The 27824-nt window shown below is 56.3% G+C and overlaps 1 protein-coding gene across 3 annotated transcripts in view; it reads right to left on the bottom strand.

The window, feature by feature from the left end:
• Positions 1-27824, bottom strand: part of LOC140426007 (guanine nucleotide exchange factor VAV3) — a 705672-nt gene that overhangs the window by 164730 nt on the left and 513118 nt on the right. For all 3 annotated transcript variants that reach the window (XM_072510280.1, XM_072510278.1, XM_072510279.1), the window contains exons 18-19: positions 19788-19810; positions 1060-1105 (exon numbers count right to left, since the gene is read on the bottom strand). In XM_072510280.1, the coding sequence (XP_072366381.1) occupies positions 1060-1105; positions 19788-19810 (69 nt within the window). The remainder of the gene's footprint in view (positions 1-1059; positions 1106-19787; positions 19811-27824) is intronic.

The raw sequence follows: 27824 nt of genomic DNA, 5'->3' as shown, positions 1-27824 counted from the left end.
CAGCAAGGTCCCAGCACTGATCCCTGTGGAACACCACTAGTCACAGTCCTCCAATCAGAAAAGCACCCTTCCATTGCTACTCTCTGCCTTCTATGGCCTAGCCAGTTCTGTATCCACCTTGCCAGCTCACATCTGATCCCGTGTGACTTCACCTTTTGTACCAGTCTGCCATGAGGGACCTTGTCAAAGGCCTTACTGAAGTCCATATAGACAATATCCACTGCCCTACCTGCGTCAATCATCTTAGTGACCTCCTCGGAAAACTCTATCAAGTTAGTGAGACACGACCTCCCCTTCACAAAACCGTGCTGCCTCTCACTAATACGTCCATTTGCTTCCAAATGGGAGTAGATCCTGTCTCGAAGAATTCTCTCCAGTAATTTCCCTACCACTGAAGTAAGGCTCACCGGCCTGTAGTTCCCGGGATTATCCTTGCTACCCTTCTTAAACAGAGGAACAACATTGGCTATTCTCCAGTCCTCCGGGACATTCCCTGAAGACAGCGAGGATCCAAAGATTTCTGTCACGGCCTCAGCAATTTCCTCTCCAGCCTCCTTCAGTATTCTGGGGTAGATCCCATCAGGCCCTGGGGACTTATCTACCTTAATATTTTTCAAGGCGCCCAACACCTGGGGCGTCATTCTCCGCCGGCGGGAGTCTCCGTTCTGCCGGCGCCCGGGGGTTTCCCGACGGCGTGGGGCTGCCCCACAATGGGAAACCCCATTGACCGGCCGGTGTTACGGAGACTCCCGCCGGCCGGTCGGGGCAGAAATGTGGCGGGCGGGATGGAGAATTTCACCCCTGATCTTTTTGGATCTCAATGTGACCCAGGCTATCTACACCCCCTTCTCCAGACTCAACATCTACCAATTCCTTCTCTTTGGTGAATACTGATGCAAAGTATTCATTTAGTACCTCGCCCATTTCCTCTGGCTCCACACATAGATTCCCTTGCCTATCCTTCAGTGGGCCCAGGTACAACCCCCAGGTGAACATGGTCCAAAAACAAACACAGCCTGTGATTGGCAGCTGGTTTTACCAACAAAATGGTGACCTCACCTGGGTCTGAGTGTCGGCTGTGGGCTTCCTGTCCATTGAAACATTTCTGTAATTTGAGAATAAAAAGGAGACACAGTAATTTACAGAATGTACAGGACAGACACAGTCCATTCCACCCATCTACTCCATGCTGGCACATCTGCTGCACACATGCTCCCTCCCTCTCCCTCTTCCTCTCACACTGTCAGCATCTCCTCCAATTCATCTCCTCTCAAGTGTTCAACTTCAATGTCTCCACACCATTCACCTCAACCATCTCCCTGTGGGAGCGAGTCCCACATTCTCCGCACTCCCTGTGGGAGCGAGTCCCACATTCTCCCCACTCCCTGTGGGAGCGAGTCCCACATTCTCCCCACTCGCTGTGGGATCGAGTCCCACATTCTCCCCACTCCCTGTGGGAGCGAGTCCCACATTCTCCCCAATCCCTGTGGGAGCGAGTCCCAAATTCTCCCCACTCCCTGTGGGAGCGAGTCCCACATTCTCCGCACTCCCTGTGGGAGCGAGTCCCACATTCTCCCCACTCCCTGTGGGAGCGAGTCCCACATTCTCCCCACTCCCTGTGGGAGCGAGTCCCACACTCTCCCCACTCCATGTGGGAGTGAGTCCCACATTCTCCCCACTCCCTGTGGGAGCGAGTCCCACATTCTCCCCACTCCCTGTAGGAGCGAGTCCCACATTCTCCCCACTCCCTGTGGGAGCGAGTCCCACATTCTCCCCACTCCCTGTGGGAGCGAGTCCCACATTCTCCCCACTCCCTGTGGGAGCGAGTCCCACACTCTCCCCACTCCCTGTGGGAGTGTGTGCCACATTCTCCCCACTCCCTGTGGGAGCGAGTCCCACATTCTCCCCACTCCCTGTGGGAGCGAGTCCCACATTCTCCCCACTACCTGTGGGAGCGAGTCCCACATTCTTGCCGCTCCCTGTGGGAGCGAGTCCCACATTCTCCCCACTCCCTGTGGGAGCGAGTACCATATTCCCCCTCTCCCTGTGGGAGTAAGTCCCACATTCTCCCCACTCCCCGTGGGAGCGAGTTCCACATTCTTCCAAGCTCCGTGTGGGAGCGAGTCCCACATTCTCCCCTCTCCCTGTGGGAGCGAGTCCCACATTCTCCCCACTCCCCGTGCGAGCGAGTCCCACATTCTCCCCACTCCCTGTGGGAGCGAGTCCCACATTCTCCCCTCTTCCTGTGGGAGCGAGTTCCACATTCTCCCCACTCCCTGTGGGAGCGAAACCACATTCTCCCCACTCCCCGTGGGAGCGAGTCCCACATTCTCTCCCACTCTCCGCGGGACCGAGTTCCACATTCACCCCACTCCCTGTGGGAGCGAGTTCCACATTCTCCCCACTCCCTGTGGGAGCAAGTCCCACATTCTCCCCACTCCCTGTGGGAGTGAGTTGCACATTCTCCCCACTCCCCGTGAGAGCGAGTCCCACATTCTCCCCACTCCCCGTGGGAGCGAGTTCCACATTCTTCCACACTCCCTGTGGGAGCGAGTCCCACATTCTCCCCTCTCCCTGTGGGAGCGAGTCCAACATTCTCACCCACTCCCCGTGCGAGCGAGTCCCACATTCTCCCCTCACCCTGTGGGAGCGAGTCCCACATTCTCCCCACTCCCTGTAGGAGCGAGTCCCACATTCTCCCCACTCCCTGTGGGAGCGAGTCCCACATTCTCCCCACTCCCTGTGGGAGCGAGTCCCACATTCTCCCCACTCCCTGTGGGAGCGAGTCCCACATTCTCCCCACTCCCTGTGGGAGCGAGTCCCACACTCTCCCCACTCCCTGTGGGAGTGTGTGCCACATTCTCCCCACTCCCTGTGGGAGCGAGTCCCACATTCTCCCCACTCCCTGTGGGAGCGAGTCCCACATTCTCCCCACTACCTGTGGGAGCGAGTCCCACATTCTTGCCGCTCCCTGTGGGAGCGAGTCCCACATTCTCCCCACTCCCTGTGGGAGCGAGTACCATATTCCCCCTCTCCCTGTGGGAGTAAGTCCCACATTCTCCCCACTCCCCGTGGGAGCGAGTTCCACATTCTTCCAAGCTCCGTGTGGGAGCGAGTCCCACATTCTCCCCTCTCCCTGTGGGAGCGAGTCCCACATTCTCCCCACTCCCCGTGCGAGCGAGTCCCACATTCTCCCCACTCCCTGTGGGAGCGAGTCCCACATTCTCCCCTCTTCCTGTGGGAGCGAGTTCCACATTCTCCCCACTCCCTGTGGGAGCGAAACCACATTCTCCCCACTCCCCGTGGGAGCGAGTCCCACATTCTCTCCCACTCTCCGCGGGACCGAGTTCCACATTCACCCCACTCCCTGTGGGAGCGAGTTCCACATTCTCCCCACTCCCTGTGGGAGCAAGTCCCACATTCTCCCCACTCCCTGTGGGAGTGAGTTGCACATTCTCCCCACTCCCCGTGAGAGCGAGTCCCACATTCTCCCCACTCCCCGTGGGAGCGAGTTCCACATTCTTCCACACTCCCTGTGGGAGCGAGTCCCACATTCTCCCCTCTCCCTGTGGGAGCGAGTCCAACATTCTCCCCACTCCCCGTGCGAGCAAGTCCCACATTCTCCCCTCTCCCTGTGGGAGCGAGTCCCACATTCTCCCCTCTCCCTGTGGGAGCGAGTTCCACATTCTCCCCACTCCCCGTGGGAGCGAGTCCCACATTCTCCCCCACTCTCCGCGGGACCGAGTTCCACATTCTCCCCACTCCCTGTGGGAGAGAGTTCCACATTCTCCCCACTCCCTGTGGGAGCGAGTTCCACATTCTCCCCACTCCCTGTGGGAGCGAGTTCCACATTCTCCCCACTCCCTGTGGGAGCGAGTCCCACATTCTCCCCACTCCCTGTGGGAGCGAGACCCGCATTCTCCCCACTCCCTGTAGGAGCGAGTCCCACATTCTCCCCACTCCCTGTGGGAGCGAGTCCCGCATTCTCCCCACTCCCCATGGGAGCGGGTTCCACATTCTCCCCACTCCCTGTGGGAGCGAGTCCCACATTCTCCCCACTCCCTGTGGGAGCGAGTCCCACATTCTCCCCACTCCCTGTGGGAGCAAGTTCAACATTGTCCCCACTCCTGTGGGAGCGAGTCCCACACTCTCCCCACTCCCTGTGGGAGCGAGTCCCACACTCTCCCCACTCCCTGTGGCAGCGAGTCCCACACTCTCCCCACACCCTGTGGGAGCGAGTCCCACATTCTCCCCACTCACTGTGGGAGCGAGTCCCACATTCTCCCCACTCACTGTGGGAGCGAGTCCCACATTCTCCCCACTCCCCGTCCGAGCGAGTCCCACATTCTCCCCTCTCCCTGTGGGAGCGAGTCCCACATTCTCCCCACTCCCCGTGCGAGCAAGTCCCACATTCTCCCCACTCCCTGTGGGAGCGAGTCCCACATTCTCCCCTCTCCCTGTGGGAGCGAGTTCCACATTCCCCCACTCCCTGTGGGAGCGAAACCACATTCTCCCCACTCGCCGTGGGAGCGAGTCCCACATTCTCCCCCACTCTCCGCGGGACCGAGTTCCACATTCTCCCCACTCCCTGTGGGAGCGAGTTCCACATTCTCCCCACTCCCTGTGGGAGCAAGTCCCACATTCTCCCCACTCCCTGTGGGAGCGAGTCCCACATTCTCCCCACTCCCTGTGGGAGCAATTCCCACATTCTCCCCACTCCCTGTGGGAGCGAGTCCCACATTATCCCCACTCCCTTTGGGAGCGAGTTCCACATTCCCCCTCGCCCTGTGGGAGTAAGTCCCACATTCTCCCAACTCCCTGTGGGAGTAAGTCCCACATTCTCCCCACTCCCCGTGAGAGCGAGTCCCACATTCTCCCCACTCCCCGTGGGAGCGAGTTCCACATTCTCCCCACTCCCCGTGGGAGCGAGTTCCACATTCTCCCCACTCCCTGTGGGAGCGAGTTGCACATTCTCCCCACTCCCCGTGGGAGCGAGTTCCACATTCTGCCCACTCCCTGTGGGACCAAGTCCCACATTCTTGCCGCTCCCTGTGGGAGCGAGTCCCACATTCTACCCACTCCCTGTGGAAGCGAGTTCCACATTCCCCCTCGCCCTGTGGGAGTAAGTCCCACATTCTCCCAACTCCCTGTGGGAGTAAGTCCCACATTCTCCCCACTCCCCGTGAGAGCGAGTCCCACATTCTCCCCACTCCCCGTGGGAGCGAGTTCCACATTCTCCCCACTCCCTGTGGAAGCGAGTTCCACATTCCCCCCACTCCCTGTGGGAGCGAGTCCCACATTCTACCCACTCCCTGTGGAAGCGAGTTCCACATTCCCCCCACTCCCTGTGGGAGCGAGTCCCACATTCCCCCCACTCCCTGTGGGAGCGAGTCCCACATTCTACCCACTCCCTGTGGAAGCGAGTTCCACATTCCCCCCACTCCCTGTGGAAGCGAGTCCCACATTCTACCCACTCCCTGTGGAAGCGAGTTCCACATTCTCCCCACTCCCTGTGGGAGCGAGTTCCACATTCTCCCCAATCCCTGTGGGAGCGAGTCCCACATTCTCCCCACTCCCCGTGGGAGCGAGTCCCACATTCTCCCCACTCCCTGTGGGAGCGAGTTCCACATTCTCTCCACTCCCTGTGGGAGCGAGTTCCACATTCCCCCTCGCCCTGTGGGAGCGAGTCCCACATTCTCCCCTCTCCCTGTGGGAGCGAGTCCCACATTCTCCCAACTCCCTGTGGAAGTGAGTCCCACATTCTCCCCACTCCCCGTGGGAGCGAGTTCCACATTCTCCCCACTCCCCGTGGGAGCGAGTTCCACACTCTCCCCACTCCCTGTGGGAGCGAGTCCCACATTCTCCCCCACTCCCTGTGGGAGCGAGTCCCACATTCTGCCCACTCCCTGTGGGAGCGAGTCCCACATTCTCCCCACTCCCTGTGGGAGCGAGTCCCACATTCTCCCCCACTCCCTGTGGGAGCGAGTCCCACATTCTGCCCACTCCCTGTGGGAGCGAGTCCCACATTCTCCCCACTCCCTGTGGGAGTAAGTCCCACATTCTCCCCACTCCCTGTGGGAGTAAGTCCCACATTCTCCCCACTCCCTGTGGGAGCGAGTTCCACATTCTCCCCACTCCCTGTGGGAGCGAGTTCCACATTCTCCCCTCTCCCTGTGGGAGTGAGTCCCACATTCTCCCCACTCCCTGTGGGAGCGAGTCCCACATTCTCCCCACTCCCTGTGGGAGTGAGTCCCACATTCTCCCCACTCCCTGTGGGAGTAAGTCCCACATTCTCCCCACTCCCCGTGGGAGCGAGTTCCACATTCTTCCCACTCACAGGGCGTCATTCTCCGACCCCCCGCCGGGTCGGAGAGTGGCCGTTGGCCGCCGTGAATCCCGCCCCCGCCCCCGCCGAAGTCTCCGGTACCGGAGATTGGCCGGGGGCGGAAATCGGGCTGCGCCGGTTGGCGGGACCCCCCGCTCAATTCTCCGGTCCGGATGGGCCAAAGTCCCGCCCAGAAATTGCCTGTCCCGCCGGCGTAAATTAAACCTGGTATTTACCGGCGGGACCAGGCGGCGTGGGCGGGCTCCGGGGTCCTGGGGGGGTGTGGGGCGATCTGACCCCGGGGGGTGCCCCCACGGTGGCCTGGCCCGCGATCGGGGCCCACCGATCCGTGAGCGGGCCTGTGCCGTGGGGGTACTCTTTCCCTTCCGCCTCCGCCACGGCCTCCACCATGGCGGAGGCGGAAGTGACTCTCCGCACTGCGCAGGCGCGGGAAACTTTCAGGGCCGCTGACGCTCCCGCGCATGCGCCGCATTTCCGCGTCAGCTGGCGGGGCAACAAACGCCATTTCCGCCAGCTGGCGGGGCGGAAATCCCTCCGGCGCCGGCCTAGCCCCTCAATGTTGGGGCTCGGCCCCCAAAGATGCGGAGCATTCCGCACCTTTGGGCCGGCGCGATGCCCGTCTGATTGGCGACGTTTTTGGCGCCGTCGGCGGACATCGCGCTGTTGGGGGAGAATTTCGCCCACAGTGAGAGTGAGTTACACATTCTCCCCACTCCCTGTGGGAGCGAGTTCCACATTCTCCCCACTCCCTGTGGGAGCGAGTTCCACATTCTCCCCACTCCCTGTGGGAGCGAGTCCCACATTCTCCCCACTCCCTGTGGGAGCGAGTCCCGCATTCTCCCCACTCCCTGTAGGAGCGAGTCCTACATTCTCCCCACTCCCTGTGGGAGCGAGTCCCGCATTCTCCCCACTCCCCATGGGAGCGGGTTCCACATTCTCCCCACTCCCCATGGGAGCGAGTCCCACATTCTCCCCACTCCCTGTGGGAGCAAGTTCCACATTGTCCCCACTCCTGTGGGAGCGAGTCCCACATTCTCCCCACTCCCTGTGGGAGCGAGTCCCACATTCTCCCCACTCCCTGTGGGAGCAAGTTCAACATTGTCCCCACTCCTGTGGGAGCGAGTCCCACACTCTCCCCACTCCCTGTGGGAGCGAGTCCCACACTCTCCCCACTCCCTGTGGCAGCGAGTCCCACACTCTCCCCACACCCTGTGGGAGCGAGTCCCACATTCTCCCCACTCACTGTGGGAGCGAGTCCCACATTCTCCCCACTCACTGTGGGAGCGAGTCCCACATTCTCCTCACTCCCTGTGGGAGCGAGTCCCACATTCTCCTCACTCCCTGTGGGAGTGAGTTCCACATTCTCCCCACTCCCCGTGGGAGCGAGTCCCACATTCTCCCCACTCCCCGTGGGAGCGAGTCCCATATTCTCCCTACTCCCTGTGGGAGCGAGTCCCACATTCTCCCCACTCCCTGTGGGAGCGAGTCCCACATTCTCCCCACTCCCTGTGGGAGTGAGTTCCACATTCTCCCCACTCCCTGTGGGAGCGAGTCCCACATTCTCCCCACTCCCTGTGGGACCGAGTCCCACATTCTCCCCACTCTCGTGGGAGCGAGTCCCACATTCTCCCCACTCCCTGTGGGAGCGAGTTCCACAGTCTCCCCACTCCCTGTGGGAGTGAGTCCCACATTCATAGATCATAGAATTTACAATGCAGCAGGAGGCAATTCGGCCCATCGAGTCTGCACGGGCTCTTGGAAAGAGCACCCTATCCAAGGTCCACACCTCCACCGATCCCCATAACCCAGTAACCCCACCCAACACTGGGCAAAATTCTCCCCCAACGGCGCGATGTCCGCCGACTGGCTCCAAACACGGCGCCAATCAGACGGGCATCGCGACGGCCCAAAGGTGCGGAAGGCTCCGCATCTTTGGGGGCCGAGCCCCAACATTGAGGGGCTAGGCCGACGCCGGAGGGATTTCCGCCCCGCCAGCTGGCGCGGAAATGCGGCGCATGCGCGGGAGCGTCAGTGGCCGCCGACAGTTTCCCGCGCATGCGCAGTGGGGAGAGTCTCTTCCACCTCCGCCATGTTGGAGGCCGTGGCGGAGGCGGAAGGGAAAGAGTGCCCCCAAGGCACAGGCCCGCCCGCGGATCGGTGGGCCCCGATCGCGGGCCAGGCCACCGTGAGGGCACCCCCCGGGGTCAGATCGTCCCGCGCCCACCCCCCCAGGACCCCGGAGCCCGCCCACGCCGCCTGGTCCCGCCGGTAACTGCCAGCTTTGATTTACGCCGGCGGGACAGGCAGTTTCTGGGCGGGAATTCGGCCCATCCAGGCCGGAGAATCCAGCGGGGGGTCCCGCCAACCGGCGCGGCCCGATTCCCGCCCCCGCCCAATCTCCGGTACCGGAGACTTCGGCGGGGGCGGGATGCGGGATTCACGGCGGCCAACGGCGATTCTCCGACCCGGCGGGGGGTCGGAGAATGACGCCCACTGAGGGCAATTTTGGACACGAAGGGAAATTTATCATGGCCAATCCACCTAACCTGCACATCTTTGGACTGTGGGAGGAAACCGGAGCACCCGGAGGAAACCCACGCACACACGGGGAGGATGTGCAGACTCCGCACAGACAGTGACCCAAGCCGGAATCGAACCTGGGACCCTGGAGCTGTGAAGCAATTGTGCTACCCACAATGCTACTGTGCTGCCCATTCTCCCCACTCCCTGTGGGAGCGAGTTCCGTATTCTCCCCACTCCCTGGGTGACATTCTCCGCCCCCCCGCCGGGTCGGAGAATCGCCGGGGGCTGGCGTGAATCCCGCCCCCGCCGGTTGCCGAAGTCTCCGGCACCGGATATTCGGCGGGGGCGGGAATCGCGCCGCGCCGGTTGGCGGGCACCCCCCCGCTCGATTCTCCGGCCCGGATGGGCCGAAGTCCCGCCGATAAATTGCTTGTCCCGCCGGCGTAAATTAAATCACCTACCTTACCGGCGGGACAAGGCGGCGTGGGCGGGCTCCGGGGTCCTGGGGGGGGCGCGGGGCGATCTGAACCCGGGGTGTGCCCCCACGGTGGCCTTGCCCGCGATCGGGGCCCACCGATCCGCGGGCGTGCCTGTGCCGTGGGGGCACTCTTTCCCTTCCGCCTCCGCCACGGTCTCCACCATGGCGGAGGTGGAAGAGACTTTCCCCACTGCGCATGTGTGGGAAACTGACAGCGGCCGCTGACGCTCCCGCGCATGCGCCGCCCCGAGATGTCACTTCTGCGCCAGCTCGCGGGGCAACAAAGGCTGTTTCCGCCAGCTGGCGGGGCGGAAATTCCTCCGGCGTCGGCCTAGCCCCTCAAAGATGTGGAGCATTCTGCACCTTTGGGCCGGCGCGATGCCCATCTGATTGGCGCCGTTTTGGGAGCCAGTCGGCGGACATCGCGCCGTTTCCGGAGAATTTCGCCCCCTTTGGGAGCGAGTCCCACATTCTCCCCACTCCCTGTGGGAGCGTGTCCCACATTCTCCCCACTCCCCGTGAGAGCGAGTTCCGCATTCTCCCCACTCCCTGTGAGAGCGACTCCCACATTCTCCCCACTCCCTGTGGGAGCGAGTTCCGCATTCTCCCCACTCCCTGTGAGAGCGACTCCCACATTCTCCCCACTCCCTGTGGGAGCGAGTCCCACATTCTCCCCACTCCCTGTGGGAGCGAGTTCCACATTCTCCCCACTCCCTGTGGGAGCGAGTCCCACATTCTCCCCACTCCCTGTGAGAGCGAGTCCCACATTCTCCCCACTCCCTGTGGGAGCGAGTCCCACATTCTCCCCACTCCCTGTGGAAGCGAGTCCCACATTCTCCCCACTCCCTGTGGGAGCGAGTTCCGCATTCTCCCCACTCCCTGTGGGAGCGAGTCCCACATTCTCCCCACTCCCTGTGAGAGCGAGTCCCACATTCTCCCCGCTCCCTGTGGGAGTAAATCCCACATTCTCCCCACTCCCTGTGGGAGCGAGTCCCACATTCTCCCCACTCCCTGTGGGATCGAGTCCCACATTGTCCCCACTCCCCGTGAGAGCGAGTCCCACATTCTCCCCACTCCCTGTGAGAGCGAGTCCCACATTCTCCCCACTCCCTGTGGGAGCGAGTCCCACATTCTCCCCACTCCCTGTGAGAGCGAGTCCCACATTCTCCCCACTCCCTGTGGGAGCGAGTCCCACATTCTCCCCACTCCCTGTGGGAGGGAGACCCACATTCTTCCCACAGTTTGATTGAGATTCTCGGCAGTAACAACCGCTTGCGACATGACACGTGCACCCGAGGGATCCACTTGAGGGGTTGTGAGTTGTTCCCATCACGAGAATTGCCATTCCCCCATCACGAAAGCCTTCAGCTGTGTGCCAGTGGCCACCAGGGTCAGTGGGGGTTAAAGTGACCTTCACCATCTAACCACGGGTGGGGTCTGTCACCGGGATGTTCAGTGGGACAGGCAGCAGCTTGAGTTGCCGGCATTGTCGATACACTATCCCAAGATTGGCATAGCGGATTCGCGGGCGCTGGACCATACGCAACCCCCCCCCCAGCCCAGGGGTGACCCTCGTAATGATGGTGGCCCACCCATCTGACCGAGCCCATCCCCCCCCTCCCCGGGGGCACTTCCACGACCTTCCAAACACCGGGCCAGCGGACCCCTGGCCCGGACTGACTGCCGATTTCCAAGATGGCAATCCACCTGCTGGAATCCCCACAGCAGCCAGTCCGCTGGCTTCACGTTTCTAACGAGGTGTACTGTCCAGCGTCCGAGTAACCGCTCACCGGGAGGCAGTTAGATCACGAGAAGCCATTCGATGGGGGGTCCTTCACGGTAATGGATGGAAATTGGGCTGACTGAGTGATCACTGGTTTCTGAGCACATGGGATACGGCTGTCGCCAATGGCAGTGGGCCAGTTCGATCGGGAACCAATCGGTGCCCGGCATGCTTCCCAATTTTGGCCTCTCCTGCGATTTAACCGGCTGCCTCGTTTTCGCATCCAGCTCGATGCGGCCGGTAGATCACATCCCCGATCTCTGTAACCTCCCTCAGCCCCGATTCCTGTAACCTCCTCCAGCACCGATCTCTGTAACCTCCCCCAGCCCCGATCTCTGTAACCTCCTCCAGCCCCGATCTCTGTAACCTTCCTCAGCCCCGATCTCTGTAACCTCCTCCAGCCCCGATCTCTGTAACCTCCTCCAGCCCCAATCTCTGTAACCTCCCCCAGCCCCAATCTCTGTAACCTCCCCCAGCCCCGATCTCTGTAACCTCCCCCAGCCCCAATCTCTGTAACCTCCCCCAGCACCGATCTCTGTAACCTCCTCCAGCCCCGATCTCTGTAACCTCCCCCAGCACCGATCTCTGTAACCTCCCCCAGCCCCGATCTCTGTAACCTCCTCCAGCCCCGATCTCTGTAACCTCCCTCAGCCCCGATCTCTGTAACCTCCCCCAGCCCCGATCTCTGTAACCTCCCCCAGCCCCGATCTCTGTAACCTCCCTCAGCCCCGATCTCTGTAACCTCCCCCAGCCCCGATCTCTGTAACCTGCCCCAGCCCCGATCTCTGTAACCTCCTCCAGCACCGATCTCTGTAACCTCCCCCAGCCCCGATCTCTGTAACCTCCCTCAGCCCCGATCTCTGTAACCTCCTCCAGCACCGATCTCTGTAACCTCCCCCAGCCCCGATCTCTGTAACCTCCCTCAGCCCCGATCTCTGTAAGCTCCCCCAGCACCGATCTCTGTAACCTCCCTCAGCCCCGATCTCTGTAAGCTCCCCCAGCACCGATCTCTGTAACCTCCCCCAGCCCCGATCTCTGTAACCTCCCCCAGCCCCGATCTCTGTAAGCTCCACCAGCACCGATCTCTGTAACCTCCCCCAGCCCCGATCTCTGTAACCTCCTCCAGCCCCGATCTCTGTAACCTCCCTCAGCCCCGATCTCTGTAACCTCCTCCAGCCCCGATCTCTGTAACCTCCTCCAGCCCCGATCTCTGTAACCTCCTCCAGCCCCGATCTCTGTAACCTCCCCCAGCCCCGATCTCTGTAACCTCCTCCAGCCCCGATCTCTGTAACCTCCCTCAGCCCCGATCTCTGTAATCTCCCCCAGCCCCGATCTCTGTAACCTCCTCCAGCCCCGATCTCTGTAACCTCCTCCAGCCCCGGTCTCTGTAACCTCCCCCAGCCCCGATCGCTGTAACCTCCCCCAGCCCCGATTCCTGTAACCTCCTCCAGCCCCGATTCCTGTAACCTCCTCCAGCCCCCAATCCCTGTAACCTCCTCCAGCCCCGATCCCTGTAACCGCACTCAGCCCCGATCTCTGTAACCTCCCCCAGCCCCGATCTCTGTAACCTCCTCCAGCCCCGAACTCTGTAACCTCCTCCAGCCCCATATCTCTGTAACCTCCTCCAGCCCCGATTCCTGTAACCTCCTCCAGCCCCGATCTCTGTAACCTCCTCCAGCCCCGATCTCTGTAACCTCCTCCAGCCCCGATCTCTGTAACCTCCTCCAGCCCCGATCTCTGTAACCTCCTCCAGCCCCGATCTCTGTAACCTCCTCCAGCCCCAATCTCTGTAACCTCCTCCAGTCCCGATCTCTGTAACCTCCCCCAACCCCGATCCCTGTAACCTCCTCCAGCCCCGATCTCTGTAACCTCCTCCAGCCCCCAATCCCTGTAACCTCCCCCAGCCCCGATCTCTGTAACCTCCTCCAGCCCCGATCCCTGTAACCTCCTCCAGCCCCGATCTCTGTAACCTCCTCCAGCCCCGATCTCTGTAACCTCCTCCAGTCCCGATCTCTGTAACCTCCCTCAGCCCCGATCCCTGTAACCTCCTCCAGCCCCGATCTCTGTAACCTCCTCCAGCCCCGATCTCTGTAACCTCCTCCAGTCCCGATCTCTGTAACCTCCCCCAGCCCCGATCTCTGTAACCTCCCCCAGCCCCGATCTCTGTAACCTCCTCCAGCCCCGATCCCTGTAACCTCTTCCAGCCCCGATTCCTGTAACCTCCCCCAGCCCCGATCTCTGTAACCTCCCCCAGCCCCGATCTCTGTAACCTCCCCCAGCCCCGATCTCTGTAACCTCTTCCAGCCCCGATCTCTGTAACCTCCTCCAGCCCCATATCTCTGTAACCTCCTCCAGCCCCTACAACCACCCTGTCTGTGTCTGTCACAACCTCACGACCTGCTCCACCAATTCATCCCATTGCCTCTTGATCGCCGCACATCACTGCCCCATCATTCATGTCTGTGCCTTCAGCCTGGACCCCAAGCTCTCGAATACCCCACCCCATAAACATCTCTCCTTTCTCCAGCTTAAAACTGAGATTTTTACTCTGCTTTTGTCACCTGTTCTAACATCTCTTCACTCAGTGTCTGATGTTGTCTGATTTGCACCATGCTAGGACTGAGGGAACAATGTAATGTAAATGCTGGCAGTTATAACCCATAGGAGATGTCCTGGGACGGACCAATTTGCCTCCCTTGAGCCTCCCAGAATACGCGATTGGCCACTGAGGGTGGGGCCCATCGGAGAGACTCTGTCATAAAACCCGGCCCAGGTGGAGCTTGTGGATCTGCCCCTCTGGGACCTGAACGTACGGTGTACAGTTCACTTTGCATAAAATACGTTTCTTTACGCCCCTGATTCTGGATCTCTCCATGGTCACTAAACTGATTGTTGACATTGAATGAAACACTTTGTCTCAATCAGTCAGAATAGAATCTCAGGTTTTGCAATTGGATCCTGAACATAATTGCTGCATGAAAAGCTCGACCGAGATCCCAGCTAGATTGTCGGTCTGACTGAACCGCTCGCTCCTCCCCACTAATTACCTGTCTTGGCTTGTGTCTGAGCAGATGTGTCTGAGCAGATGTGCAGATGTGTCTGAGCAGATGTGTCTGAGCAGATGTGCAGCCAGAGAGGAATTCAACAGAGCTAGAAATGGCAGAAAATAACACACACACACTGACTCACACACACTGACACTCACACACACACACTGACTCACACACACTGACACTCACACACACACTGACACTCACACACACACACTGACTCACACTCACACACACACACTCACACACACTGACACTCACACACACTCACTGACTCACACACACTGACACTCACACACACACTGACACTCACACACACACACTGACTCACACTCACACACACACACTCACACACACTGACACTCACACACACACACTGACTCACACACACTGACACTCACACACACACACTGACTCACACACACTGACACTCACACACACACTGACACTCACACACACACACTGACTCACACTCACACACACACACTCACACACACTGACACTCACACACACACACTGACTCACACACACTGACACTCACACACACACACTGACTCACACACACTGACACTCACACACACACTGACACTCACACACACACTGACACTCACACACACACTGACTCACACTCACACACACACACACACACACTGACACTCACACACACACACTGACTCACACACACTGACACTCACACACACACTGACTCACACTCACACACACACACTCACACACACTGACACTCACACTCACACACACTGACACTCACACACACACACTGACTCACACACACTGACACTCACACACACACACTGACTCACACACACTGACACTCACACACACACACTGACTCACACACACTGACACTCACACACACACTGACACTCACACACACACACTGACTCACACTCACACACACACACTCACACACACTGACACTCACACACACACACTGACACACACACTGACACTCACACACACACTGACACTCACACACACACACTGACTCACACTCACACACCCACACTCACACACACTGACACTCACACTCACACACACTGACACTCACACACACACTGACACTCACACACACACACTGACTCACACTCACACACACACACTCACACACACTGACACTCACACACACACACTGACTCACACACACTGACACTCACGCACACACTGACACTCACACACACACACTGACTCACACTCACACACTCACACTCACACACACTGACACTCACACACTCACACACACTCACACACACTGACACTCACACACACACTGACACTCACACACACACACTGACTCACACACACTGACACTCACACACACACTGACACTCACACACACACACTGACTCACACTCACACACACTGACACTCACACACACACTGACACTCACACACACACACTGACTCACACTCACACACACACTCACACACACTGACACTCACACACACACACTGACTCACACACACTGACACTCACACACACACTGACACTCACACACACACACTGACTCACACTCACACACACACACTCACACACACTGACACTCACACTCACACACACTGACACTCACACACACACTGACACTCACACACACACACTGACTCACACTCACACACACACACTCACACACACTGACACTCACACACACACACTGACTCACACACACTGACACACACACACTGACACTCACACACACACACTGACTCACACTCACACACTCACACTCACACACACTGACACTCACACACTCACACACACTCACACACACTGACACTGACACTCACACACACACTGACTCACACTCACACACACTGACACTGACACTCACACACACACTGACTCACACTCACACACACACACTCACACACACTGACACTGACACTCACACACACACTGACTCACACTCACACACACACACTCACACACACTCACACACACTCACACTGACACTCACACACACACTGACTCACACTCACACACACACACTCACACACACTGACACTCACATACTGACACACACTCACACACACACACTCACACACACTGACACACACACTCACACGCACTGACACTCACACACTCACACACACTGACACTCACACTCACACACACACTGACACTCACACACACACACTGACACTCACCCACACACTGACACTCACACACACACTGACTCACACTCACACACACACACTCACGCACACTCACACACACACACTCACACACACTGACACTCACACACTCACACACACTGACACTCACACACACACTGACACACACACACACTGACTCACACTCACACACACACTCACACACACTCACACTCACACACACACTGACACTCACACACACACTGACACACACTCACACACACACTGACCCACACTCACTCACACACACACACACTGACACACACTCACACACACACACTCACACACACTGACACTCACACTCACACACACACTGACACTCACACACACACTGACACTCACTCACACACACACACTGACACACACACACTCACACACACTGACACTCACACATACACTGACACTCACACTCACTCACACACACACACTGACTCACACTCACACACTCACACTCACACACACTGACACTCACACACTCACACACACTCACACACACTGACACTGACACTCACACACACACTGACTCACACTCACACACACTGACACTGACACTCACACACACACTGACTCACACTCACACACACACACTCACACACACTGACACTGACACTCACACACACACTGACTCACACTCACACACACACACTCACACACACTCACACACACTGACACTGACACTCACACACACACTGACTCACACTCACACACACACACTCACACACACTGACACTCACATACTGACACACACTCACACACACACACTCACACACACTGACACACACACTCACACACACTGACACTCACACACTCACACACACTGACACTCACACTCACACACACACTGACACTCACACACACACACTGACACTCACCCACACACTGACACTCACACACACACTGACTCACACTCACACACACACACTCACGCACACTCACACACACACACTCACACACACTGACACTCACACACTCACACACACTGACACTCACACACACACTGACACACACACACACTGACTCACACTCACACACACACTCACACACACTCACACTCACACACACACTGACACTCACACACACACTGACACACACTCACACACACACACTCACACTCACACACACACTGACCCACACTCACTCACACACACACACACTGACACACACTCACACACACACTGACACTCACACACACACTGACACTCACTCACACACACACACTGACACACACACATACACTGACACTCACACTCACTCACACACACACACTGACACACACACTCTCACATACACTGACACTCACACTCACTCACACACACTGACTCACACTCACACACACACACTCACACACACTGACACTCACACACACACTGACTCACACTCACACACACACACTGACTCACACTCACACACTCACACTCACACACACTGACACTCACACACTCACACACACTCACACACACTGACACTGACACTCACACACACACTGACTCACACTCACACACACTGACACTGACACTCACACACACACTGACTCACACTCACACACACACACTCACACACACTGACACTGACACTCACACACACACTGACTCACACTCACACACACACACTCACACACACTCACACACACTGACACTGACACTCACACACACACTGACTCACACTCACACACACACACTCACACACACTGACACTCACATACTGACACACACTCACACACACACACTCACACACACTGACACACACACTCACACACACTGACACTCACACACTCACACACACTGACACTCACACTCACACACACACTGACACTCACACACACACACTGACACTCACCCACACACTGACACTCACACACACACTGACTCACACTCACACACACACACTCACGCACACTCACACACACACACTCACACACACTGACACTCACACACTCACACACACTGACACTCACACACACACTGACACACACACACACTGACTCACACTCACACACACACTCACACACACTCACACTCACACACACACTGACACTCACACACACACTGACACACACTCACACACACACACTCACACTCACACACACACTGACCCACACTCACTCACACACACACACACTGACACACACTCACACACACACTGACACTCACACACACACTGACACTCACTCACACACACACACACTCACACACACTGACACACACACATACACTGACACTCACACTCACTCACACACACACACTGACACACACACACTCACATACACTGACACTCACACTCACTCACACACACTGACTCACACTCACACACACACACTGACACACACACATACACTGACACTCACACTCACTCACACACACTGACACACACAATGACCCACACTCACTCACACACACACACTCACACACACTGACACTCACACTCACACTGACTCACACTCACACACACACACTCACACACACTGACACTCACACTCACTCACACACACACACTGACTCACACTCACACACACACACTCACACACACAATGACACTCACACACACACTGACTCACACTCACACATACACTGACACTCACACACACACTGACACACTCACACACACACTGACTCACACTCACACACTGACTCACACTCACTCACACACACACACTCACACTCACTCACACATACACTCACACACACTGACACTCACACACACACACTGACTCATTCACTCACACTGACTCACACTCACGCACACACTGACACACACACTGACACACACTCACACTCACTCACACATACACTCACACACGCACACACACTCAAACACTCACACTCACTCACACTCACTCACATACACACACACACACACTGTCACTGACACACACACTGACACACACTCACACTCACACACACTGACACACAAACTAACACACACACTGACACACACTCACACTCACTCACACATACACTCACTCACTCACACATACACACACACACACACACCCTCAAACACACACACATACACACTCACACACACACACTGTCACTGACACACACACTGACACACACACTGGCACACACACACACACACACTGACACACACACTGACACACACTGACACGCACACTGACACACACACTGGCACACAATCACACACACACACACACACACTCACACACACACACTCAAACACACACACTCACTCACATACACACTGACACACACACACACACTGTCACTGACACACACACTGACATACACACTGACACACACACTCAAACTGACACACACACACACTCACACTCACGCACACTCACACACTCACACTCACACATACACACACATAGACAAGCACAGACACACACAGGCTCACACACATACAAACCCACACATACACATATTAACTCACACAGTCTCACTCACAAACACACAAAGTAGCAGCAACACTTACCCCCTGTATCACTCTGCCGGAATCTGGAACAAGATTAAACATTGTAATTAGTAGAATTCTAGCTGAGAAGCTGATGAGTTGCTGTCTGACAGTCCCACACAGCTCCGGCTGTTGTATCTGCAAATCCTGTTTCTGCAGATTGTACTCAGAATCTCCAAATAGATCGCAAGCTGCTGCCTGATTGGCCCTTGCCAGAAGAAATCATCATTCCTGTTCCCAAAGTAGCAGGACGTGGTTCAGCAGTGGGATCGGACTGTGCTGCCAGTGACCAAATACTACCGGGGCGTGATTGTGACAAATCCACCTGTTGTCCATTTCACGTTTTCAGTATGGATTTGGCACGGTAAAATAATCATTGTAATTTTAACAGAATGGGCTGGGATGCAATGGAATATATAACACCAGGTACAAGCCACATCTTTATCACAGCATCGGAAAGTGAAAACGATCGGCAGCGATTTCAGCACAGATCAACAAAATAACATCTCCAGCTGCACAATATTTTCATTCAAATGCAGTTTTGGGCTTTGGAAATGAGCAGCATAAAACAAAATGTTCAGGGAAGTTCCAAATTCTACATCAAGCAGATTGTCCCATGGTTAGAGACAGGGGCAGTGGAGGGGGCTCTTCGAGAATGGTCCGAGAGGCAGGAAGGTGCAATAAACAGAGTGTCGGCCGGGCGAGGTCGCTGCCCATGGGAACATCATAAATGGCAAGAGACTGAATAGTAAATAGACAATGGATTTGGAGAGAGCGGGGCAGTGGGATTAGTTTGGGGATTGATACAGTGCTATGCGGAGAGAGCGAGGCAGTGGGATTAGTTTGGGATTGATACAGGGCTCTGGGGAGAGAGTGGGGCAGTGGGATTAGTTTGGGATTGATACAGGGCTCTGGGGAGAGAGTGGGGCAGTGAGAATAGTTTGGGATTGATACAGCACTTTGGGGAGAGAGTGGGGCAGTGGGATTACTCTGGGGATTGATACAGGTCTATGGCGGGAAGGGCAGGGCAATGGGATTAGTGTGGGGATGAAACAGGGCTATGGGGAGAGAGAGGAGCAGTGGGATTAGTGTGGGGATGATACAGGGCTATGGTGGGAGAGCGGGGCAATGGGATTAGTTTGGGGATTGATACAGGGATATGGGGAGAGAGTGGGACAGTGGGATTAGTTTGGGGATTGATACTGGGCTATGGTGAGAGAGCGGGTCAGTAGGATTATTTTGGGGATTGATACAGGGCAATGGGGAGAGAGCGGGGCAGTGGGATTAGTTTGGGGATTGATACAGGGCAATGGGGAGAGAGCGGGGCAGTGGGATTAGTTTGGGGATTGATACAGGGATATGGGGAGAGAGCGGGGCAGTGGGATTAGTTTGGGGATTGATACAGGGCTATGGGGAGAGGGAACGGGTAGTAGGATTAGTTTGGGGATTGATACAGGGATATGGGGAGAGAGCGGGGCAGTGGGGTTATTTTGGGGATTGATACAGGGCAATGGGGAGAGAGCGGGGCAGTGGGGTTAGTTTGGGGATTGATACAGGGATATGGGGAGAGAGCGGGGCAGTGGGATTAGTTTGGGGATTGATACAGGGCTATGGGGAGAGAGCGGGGCAGTGGGATTAGTTTGGGGATTGATACAGGGATATGGGGAGAGAGCGGGGCAGTGGGATTAGTTTGGGGATTGATACAGGGCTATGGGGAGAGAGCGGGGCAGTGGGATTAGTGTGGGGATGAAACAGGGCTATGGGGAGAGAGAGGGGCAGTGGGATTAGTGTGGGGATGATACAGGACTATGGTGGGAGAGCGGGGCAATGGGATTAGTTTGGGGATTGATACAGGGCTATTGGGAGAGAGCGGGGCAGTGGGATTAGTTTGGGGATTGATACAGGGCTATGGGGAGAGAGTGGGGCAGTGGGATTAGTTTGGGATTGATACAGGGCTATGGTGGGAGAGCGGGGCAATGGGATTAGTTTGGGGATTGATACAGGGCTATGGGGAGAGAGCGGGGCAGTGGGATTAGTTTGGAGATTGATACAGTGCAATGGGGAGAGAGCGGGGCAGTGGGATTAGTTTGGGATTGATACAGGGCAATGGGGAGAGAGCGGGGCAGTGGGATTAGTTTGGAGATTGATACAGGGCTATGGGGAGAGCGGGCAGTGGGATTAGTTTGGGATTGATACAGGGCTATGGGAAGAGAGTGGGGCAGTGGGGATAGTTTGGGGATTGATACAGGACTATGGGGAGAGAGCGGGGCAGTGGGATTAGTTTGGGATTGATACAGGGCTATGGGAAGAGAGCGGGGCAGTGGGATTAGTTTGGGATTGATACAGGACTATGGCGAGAGAGTGGTGTCATGATATTCTAACACACACATCATGATAGACACCAACAGACAAATCAGCACACACAACACGACAGCCAATCATAGACAAGGACAGAGACAGTATAAGAGAAGAAACACGACACCTGGTGGCCAGTAGATCTGGAGACCATGACAAGGACAGGACCTGATTAACATCACACACAGGGAGTCACCACGTGCAGAGTATCAAGACAGAACTGTAAATAACAAGTTGAAATAAAACAGCGTTGTACCAAATACAACCGTGTTGGTTCATCTGTACATCAGAACACCCAACACTACATGGTACAGGAGTGGATCGATACCTGCCGGCAAACCTGCCATCCTGAGATATGGACATCACCAACAAACCGCAGCCGTTGCAAGTCGCTGGGAACCTTGGCACCAATTGGAAGCTTTTCAAGCAGCGATTTGAACTGTACATGCGAGCCAACGAAAAACAGGGCGCCTCGGATGAAACAAAGATTGCCATGCTCCTCACCACCGCAGGTCAGCACGCCATCGATGTATTCAACTCACTGGTGTTCGCGGAAGGCGACAACCAATCTAAGTATGACACGGTCCTCCTCAAGCTAGACGAGCACTTTAATGTTGAAGTGAATGAAAGTTTTGAAAGGTATATCTTTCAGCAACGCCTGCAAGGTAAGGATGAGCTCTTTCAACCCTTTCTGACGCACCTCCGCATACTCGCGCAGTCCTGCGGTTACGGCAGCACCTCAGAGTCCATGATCCGGGACCAGATTGTTTTTGGCGTTGCCTCCAGTGGCCTACGCCAGCAGCTTCTTAAAATTAAAGGCCTGACCTTAGCTCCTGCGGTGGAATCTTGTGTCCTCCATGAAAATGCAACCAGCCGTTTTGCCCAATTTCAGGTGACCGAGTCGGCACGGAGGGGGTCCCTAGCCGTCGAATCGGCAAGCCAGGCCGCCCACGAGGCCGAATGCATCCAGGCAATTGATTATCTCCCGGCCCGCGGCCCGGACGAGTGCGGCCGTTTCCCGCGCTTTTCGCGGTCTCCCGTGCTTGTGCGCGCCATAACCAACGGCAACATCGAGGGACGCACTGCGCAGGCGCGCCCGACGCAAGACCGAACTGCGCATGCGCAGTGGCGTAACGAACGCCATGACGTCATGACGTGCGGCAACTGTGGAGCTGTACATTTAAAAGGGCAATGTCCTGCTAAAAACCGACAATGCCTACGCTGTGGCAGGATGGGCCACTGCGCTGCCTACTGTCGAGCGGTTCAACCGATGGATCCTACACATCTCCGACAACCTCGCAGACACGTCAGGACCGTCCAGCCCGTACATCAGGACCATCCAGCCAAATGACACAGATTACCAAGATGCCTTCCGGGTTTCAGTCATTGATGTGAACCGGGTCAACACCATCAATCCGGCCGATGAATGGAGTGCCACCCTGACGGTCAACCGATCGCAGATCACTTTCCGCCTGGACACTGGCGCATCCGCCAACCTCATAGCATGTTCAGCATTCCATGCCATGAAGGTCAAACCACCAATCCAGCCATCCCGGTGCAAGATGGTTGACTATAACGGGAACGTCATCCCGGCCATGGGATCTTGCCAGCTCCAGGTGACACACAAAACGCACACGGCCACACTCCCCTTTGAAATTGTTGGCTCATCGAAAGATTCCTTGCTGGGCGCACAGGCATGCAAGGCTCTTCACCTTGTACAGCGAATTCTGTCTCTCTCTCCAGACGACACATCCGACTTCCTGGATGCTGACTTCAACGCAAATCTCCAATCCCTCCTTGCTCACAACCAGGAGGTATTTGAAGGCATGGGGACACTGCCATACACATACAAAATTCGCCTCAAACCGGACGCCATCCCGGTCGTTCACGCACCTCGCAGGGTCCCAGCGCCACTCAAAGACCGCCTAAAGTTGCAGCTGCAGGATCTCCAGGACCAAGGGGTCCTATCCAGGGTCACGGAGCCCACGCCATGGGTCAGCTCCATGGTGTGTGTCAAGAAGCCCTCTGGCGAGCTCCGCATCTGTATAGACCCTAAAGACCTAAATAATAACATTATGCGGGAACATTATCCCATACCTAAACGGGAGGAAATCACCAGTGTTGGCGTTCTTCGACACGTCTCGTCCCACCAAAATCTCAACTGATGCCAGCCAATCTGGTAGTGGAGCAGTGCTCCTGCAGAAAGATAACACATCGTCATGGGTCCCGGTTGCCTATGCATCACGGGCCATGACCCCTACGGAACAGCGCTACGCGCAAATTGAAAAAGAATGCCTGGGCTTGCTAACTGGTTTGGACAAGTTCCACGATTATGTATATGGTCTTCCACGATTCATGGTCGAAACTGACCACCGCCCCCTGGTCAACATAATAAACAAGGACCTGAACGACATGATCCCTCGCCTCCAGCGCATCTTACTTAAACTCAGGAGGTATGATTTCCAACTGATCTACAGGGAAGGACCTCATCGTGGCGGATGCCCTATCCTGAGCAGTGAGTACACCACCAGATGCGGAGGGATTCATATGTCAAGTTGAGGCACACGTGGCTTTGACAGCGGCAAATCTGCCGGCTAACGACCCCAGTCTGGCCCGCATACGCGCAGAGACAGCGGCCAACCCCCTTCTACAGCGAGTGATGCGCCACATGACGGAAGGTTGGCTCAAAGGGCAGTGCCCGCAGTTCTATAATGTGCGAGATGACCTAACCACCATTGATGGGATCCTTCTGAAGCTAGACAGGATCGTCATTCCGCACAGTATGCTCCAGATGATTCTCAATCAAATACACAAAGGCCACTTGGGAGTCGAGAAGTGCAGACGGAGGGCCCGAGAGGCGGTATACTGGCCGGGCATCAGTGACGATATTGCCAACATGGTGCTCAACTGTACAACCTGCCAAAGGTTTCAGCCGGCGCAACCTCCTGAGACGCTTCTGCCCCATGAGCTGGTGACGTCCCCCTGGGCGAAGGTGGGTGTCGACCTATTTCACGCGCTCGGCATGGACTATATTATCATCATAGACTACTTCTCCAATTACCCAGAAGTCATACCCCTACACAACCTGACGTCGTCTGCAGTCATCAGGGCCTGCAAGGACACCTTTGCTCGCCACGGCATTCCGATGACTGTCATGTCGGACAATGGGCCCTGTTTTGCCAGCCATGAATGGTCGTCCTTTGCTGCTTCATATGGTTTCACACACGTAACATCCAGCCCTCTGCACCCCCAGTCCAATGGGAAGGCGGAGAAGGGCGTTCACATTGCCAAGCAGCTCCTCTGCAAGGCTGCTGCTGCCGGATCGGACTTTCACCTCGCCCTGCTGGCCTATCGATCGGCCCCACTAGCCACGGGTCTCTCGCCAGCACAGCAGCTGATGGGTCGCACCCTCAGGACAACTGTGCCTTCCATCCTGACACCAACAACGGACCATGCTAAGGTACTGCACAAGATGCAACTGCAGCGTGATCGCCAGAAGAGTCTGTACGATACAAGGGCGACTGATCTTCCCCCCCCCCCTGTCCTCCGGGGATAAAGTCCGCATTCATCTGCCAAATGGTGGCTGGTCAGCACCTGCCGAAGTTCTCCGACGCGTAGCTCCCCGCTCGTTCCTGGTACGCATGCCGGATGGATCAGTGCGTCGCCGCAATCGGCGAGTCCTTCGCCGCCTTCCACGCTCGCAACCGAACAGTGCACACACGCCGGGTCCTCCACTGGTTCCCGAGGATGACTTCGTGGAGCTGCCACAGACCATGCCCCTTCCATCGCCACCCGTGGCCAGGCTCGCACCTCAGCCGGTGGTTCTCGACCCACCCTTGAGGCGGTCAACCCGAATTCGTCGCACACCCATTAGACTGGACTTATGAGACTGTTCACACGTTAAAGTTGAAACACTATTGTATTGTAACATGTTACTGTTTTATCATTCTAGATATCGTTTGACCGGACCACACTTCAAAGTTTTTTCGTCTTCCTGTTTTGTTATGGTACAACCTCGTTAGCATGACACACCCGACATCGCCCCATGTATATAGTTACGCCACATGCACCTGCTGTAAATATCACGCACACACACTTTTAGATGCACTCATGACACATTCGTATTTATAACCACGTAGGCACATAATTTTGTAAAAAAGGGGGGGATGTAATGATATTCAAACACACACATCATGATGGACACACCAACAGACAAATCAGCACACACAACACCACAACCAATCATAGACAAGGACAGAGACAGTATCAGAGAAGAAACACGACACCTGGTGACCAGTAGATCTGGAGACCAGGACAAGGACAGGACCTGATTAACATCACACACAGGGAGTCACCACGTGCAGAGTATCAAGACAGAGCTGTAAATAACAAGTTGAAATAAAACAGCGTTGTACCAAATACAACCGTGTTGGTTCATCTGTACATCAGAACACCCAACACTACAAGTGGGATTAGTTTGGGGAGTGATATAGGGCTATGGGAAGAGAGTGGGGCAGTGGGGATAGTTTGGGGATTGATACAGGACTATGGGGAGAGAGCGGGGCAGTGGGATTAGTTTGGGATTGATACAGGGCTATGGGGAGAGAGCGGGGCAGTGGGATTAGTTTGGGATTGATACAGGGCTATGGGGAGAGAGCGGGGCAGTGGGATTAGTTTGGGATTGATACAGGGCTATGGGAAGAGAGTGGGGCAGTGGGGATAGTTTGGGGATTGATACAGGACTATGGGGAGAGAGCGGGGCAGTGGGATTAGTTTGGGATTGATACAGGGCTATGGGGAGAGAGCGGGGCAGTGGGATTAGTTTGGGATTGATACAGGGCTATGGGGAGAGAGCGGGGCAGTGGGATTAGTTTGGGGATTGATACAGTGCTATGGGGAGAGAGTGGGGCAGTGGGATTAGTTTGGGATTGATACAGGGCGATGGGGAGAGAGTGGGGCAGTGGGATTAGTTTGGGATTGATACAGGGCGATGGGGAGAGAGTGGTGCAGTGGGATTAGTTTGGGATTGATACAGGGCGATGGGGAGAGAGCAGGGCAGTGGGATTAGTTTGGGGATTGATACAGGGCTCTGGGGAGAGAGCGGGGCAGTGGGATTAGTTTGGGATTGATACAGGGCTATGGGGAGAGAGCGGGGCAGTGGGATTAGTTTGGGATTGATACAGGGCGATGGGGAGAGAGTGGGGCAGTGGGATTAGTTTGGGGATTGATACAGGGCTATGGGGAGAGAGCGGGGCAGTGGGATTAGTTTGGGATTGATACAGGGCGATGGGGAGAGAGTGGGGCAGTGGGATTAGTTTGGGGAGTGATATAGGGCTATGGGGAGAGAGCGGGGCAGTGGGATTAGTTTGGGATTGATACAGGGCGATGGGGAGAGAGTGGGGCAGTGGGATTAGTTTGGGATTGATACAGGGCGATGGGGAGAGAGTGGGGCAGTGGGATTAGTTTGGGATTGATACAGGGCTATGGGGAAAGAGTGGGGCAGTGGGATTAGTTTGGGGACTGATACAGGGCGATGGGGAGAGAGCGGGGCAGTGAGATTAGTTTGGGATTGATACAGGGCTATGGGGAGAGAGCGGGGCAGTGAGATTAGTTGGGGATTGATACAGTGCTATGGGGAGAGAGCGGGGCAGTGGGATTAGTTTGGGATTGATACAGGGCTATGGGGAGAGAGCGGGGCAGTGA

This window comes from Scyliorhinus torazame, chromosome 7 (assembly GCF_047496885.1).
Source record: "Scyliorhinus torazame isolate Kashiwa2021f chromosome 7, sScyTor2.1, whole genome shotgun sequence".
In the NCBI taxonomy this organism is placed as follows: Eukaryota; Metazoa; Chordata; class Chondrichthyes; order Carcharhiniformes; family Scyliorhinidae; genus Scyliorhinus; species Scyliorhinus torazame.
This window is presented reverse-complemented; position numbering and strand designations above follow the sequence as displayed.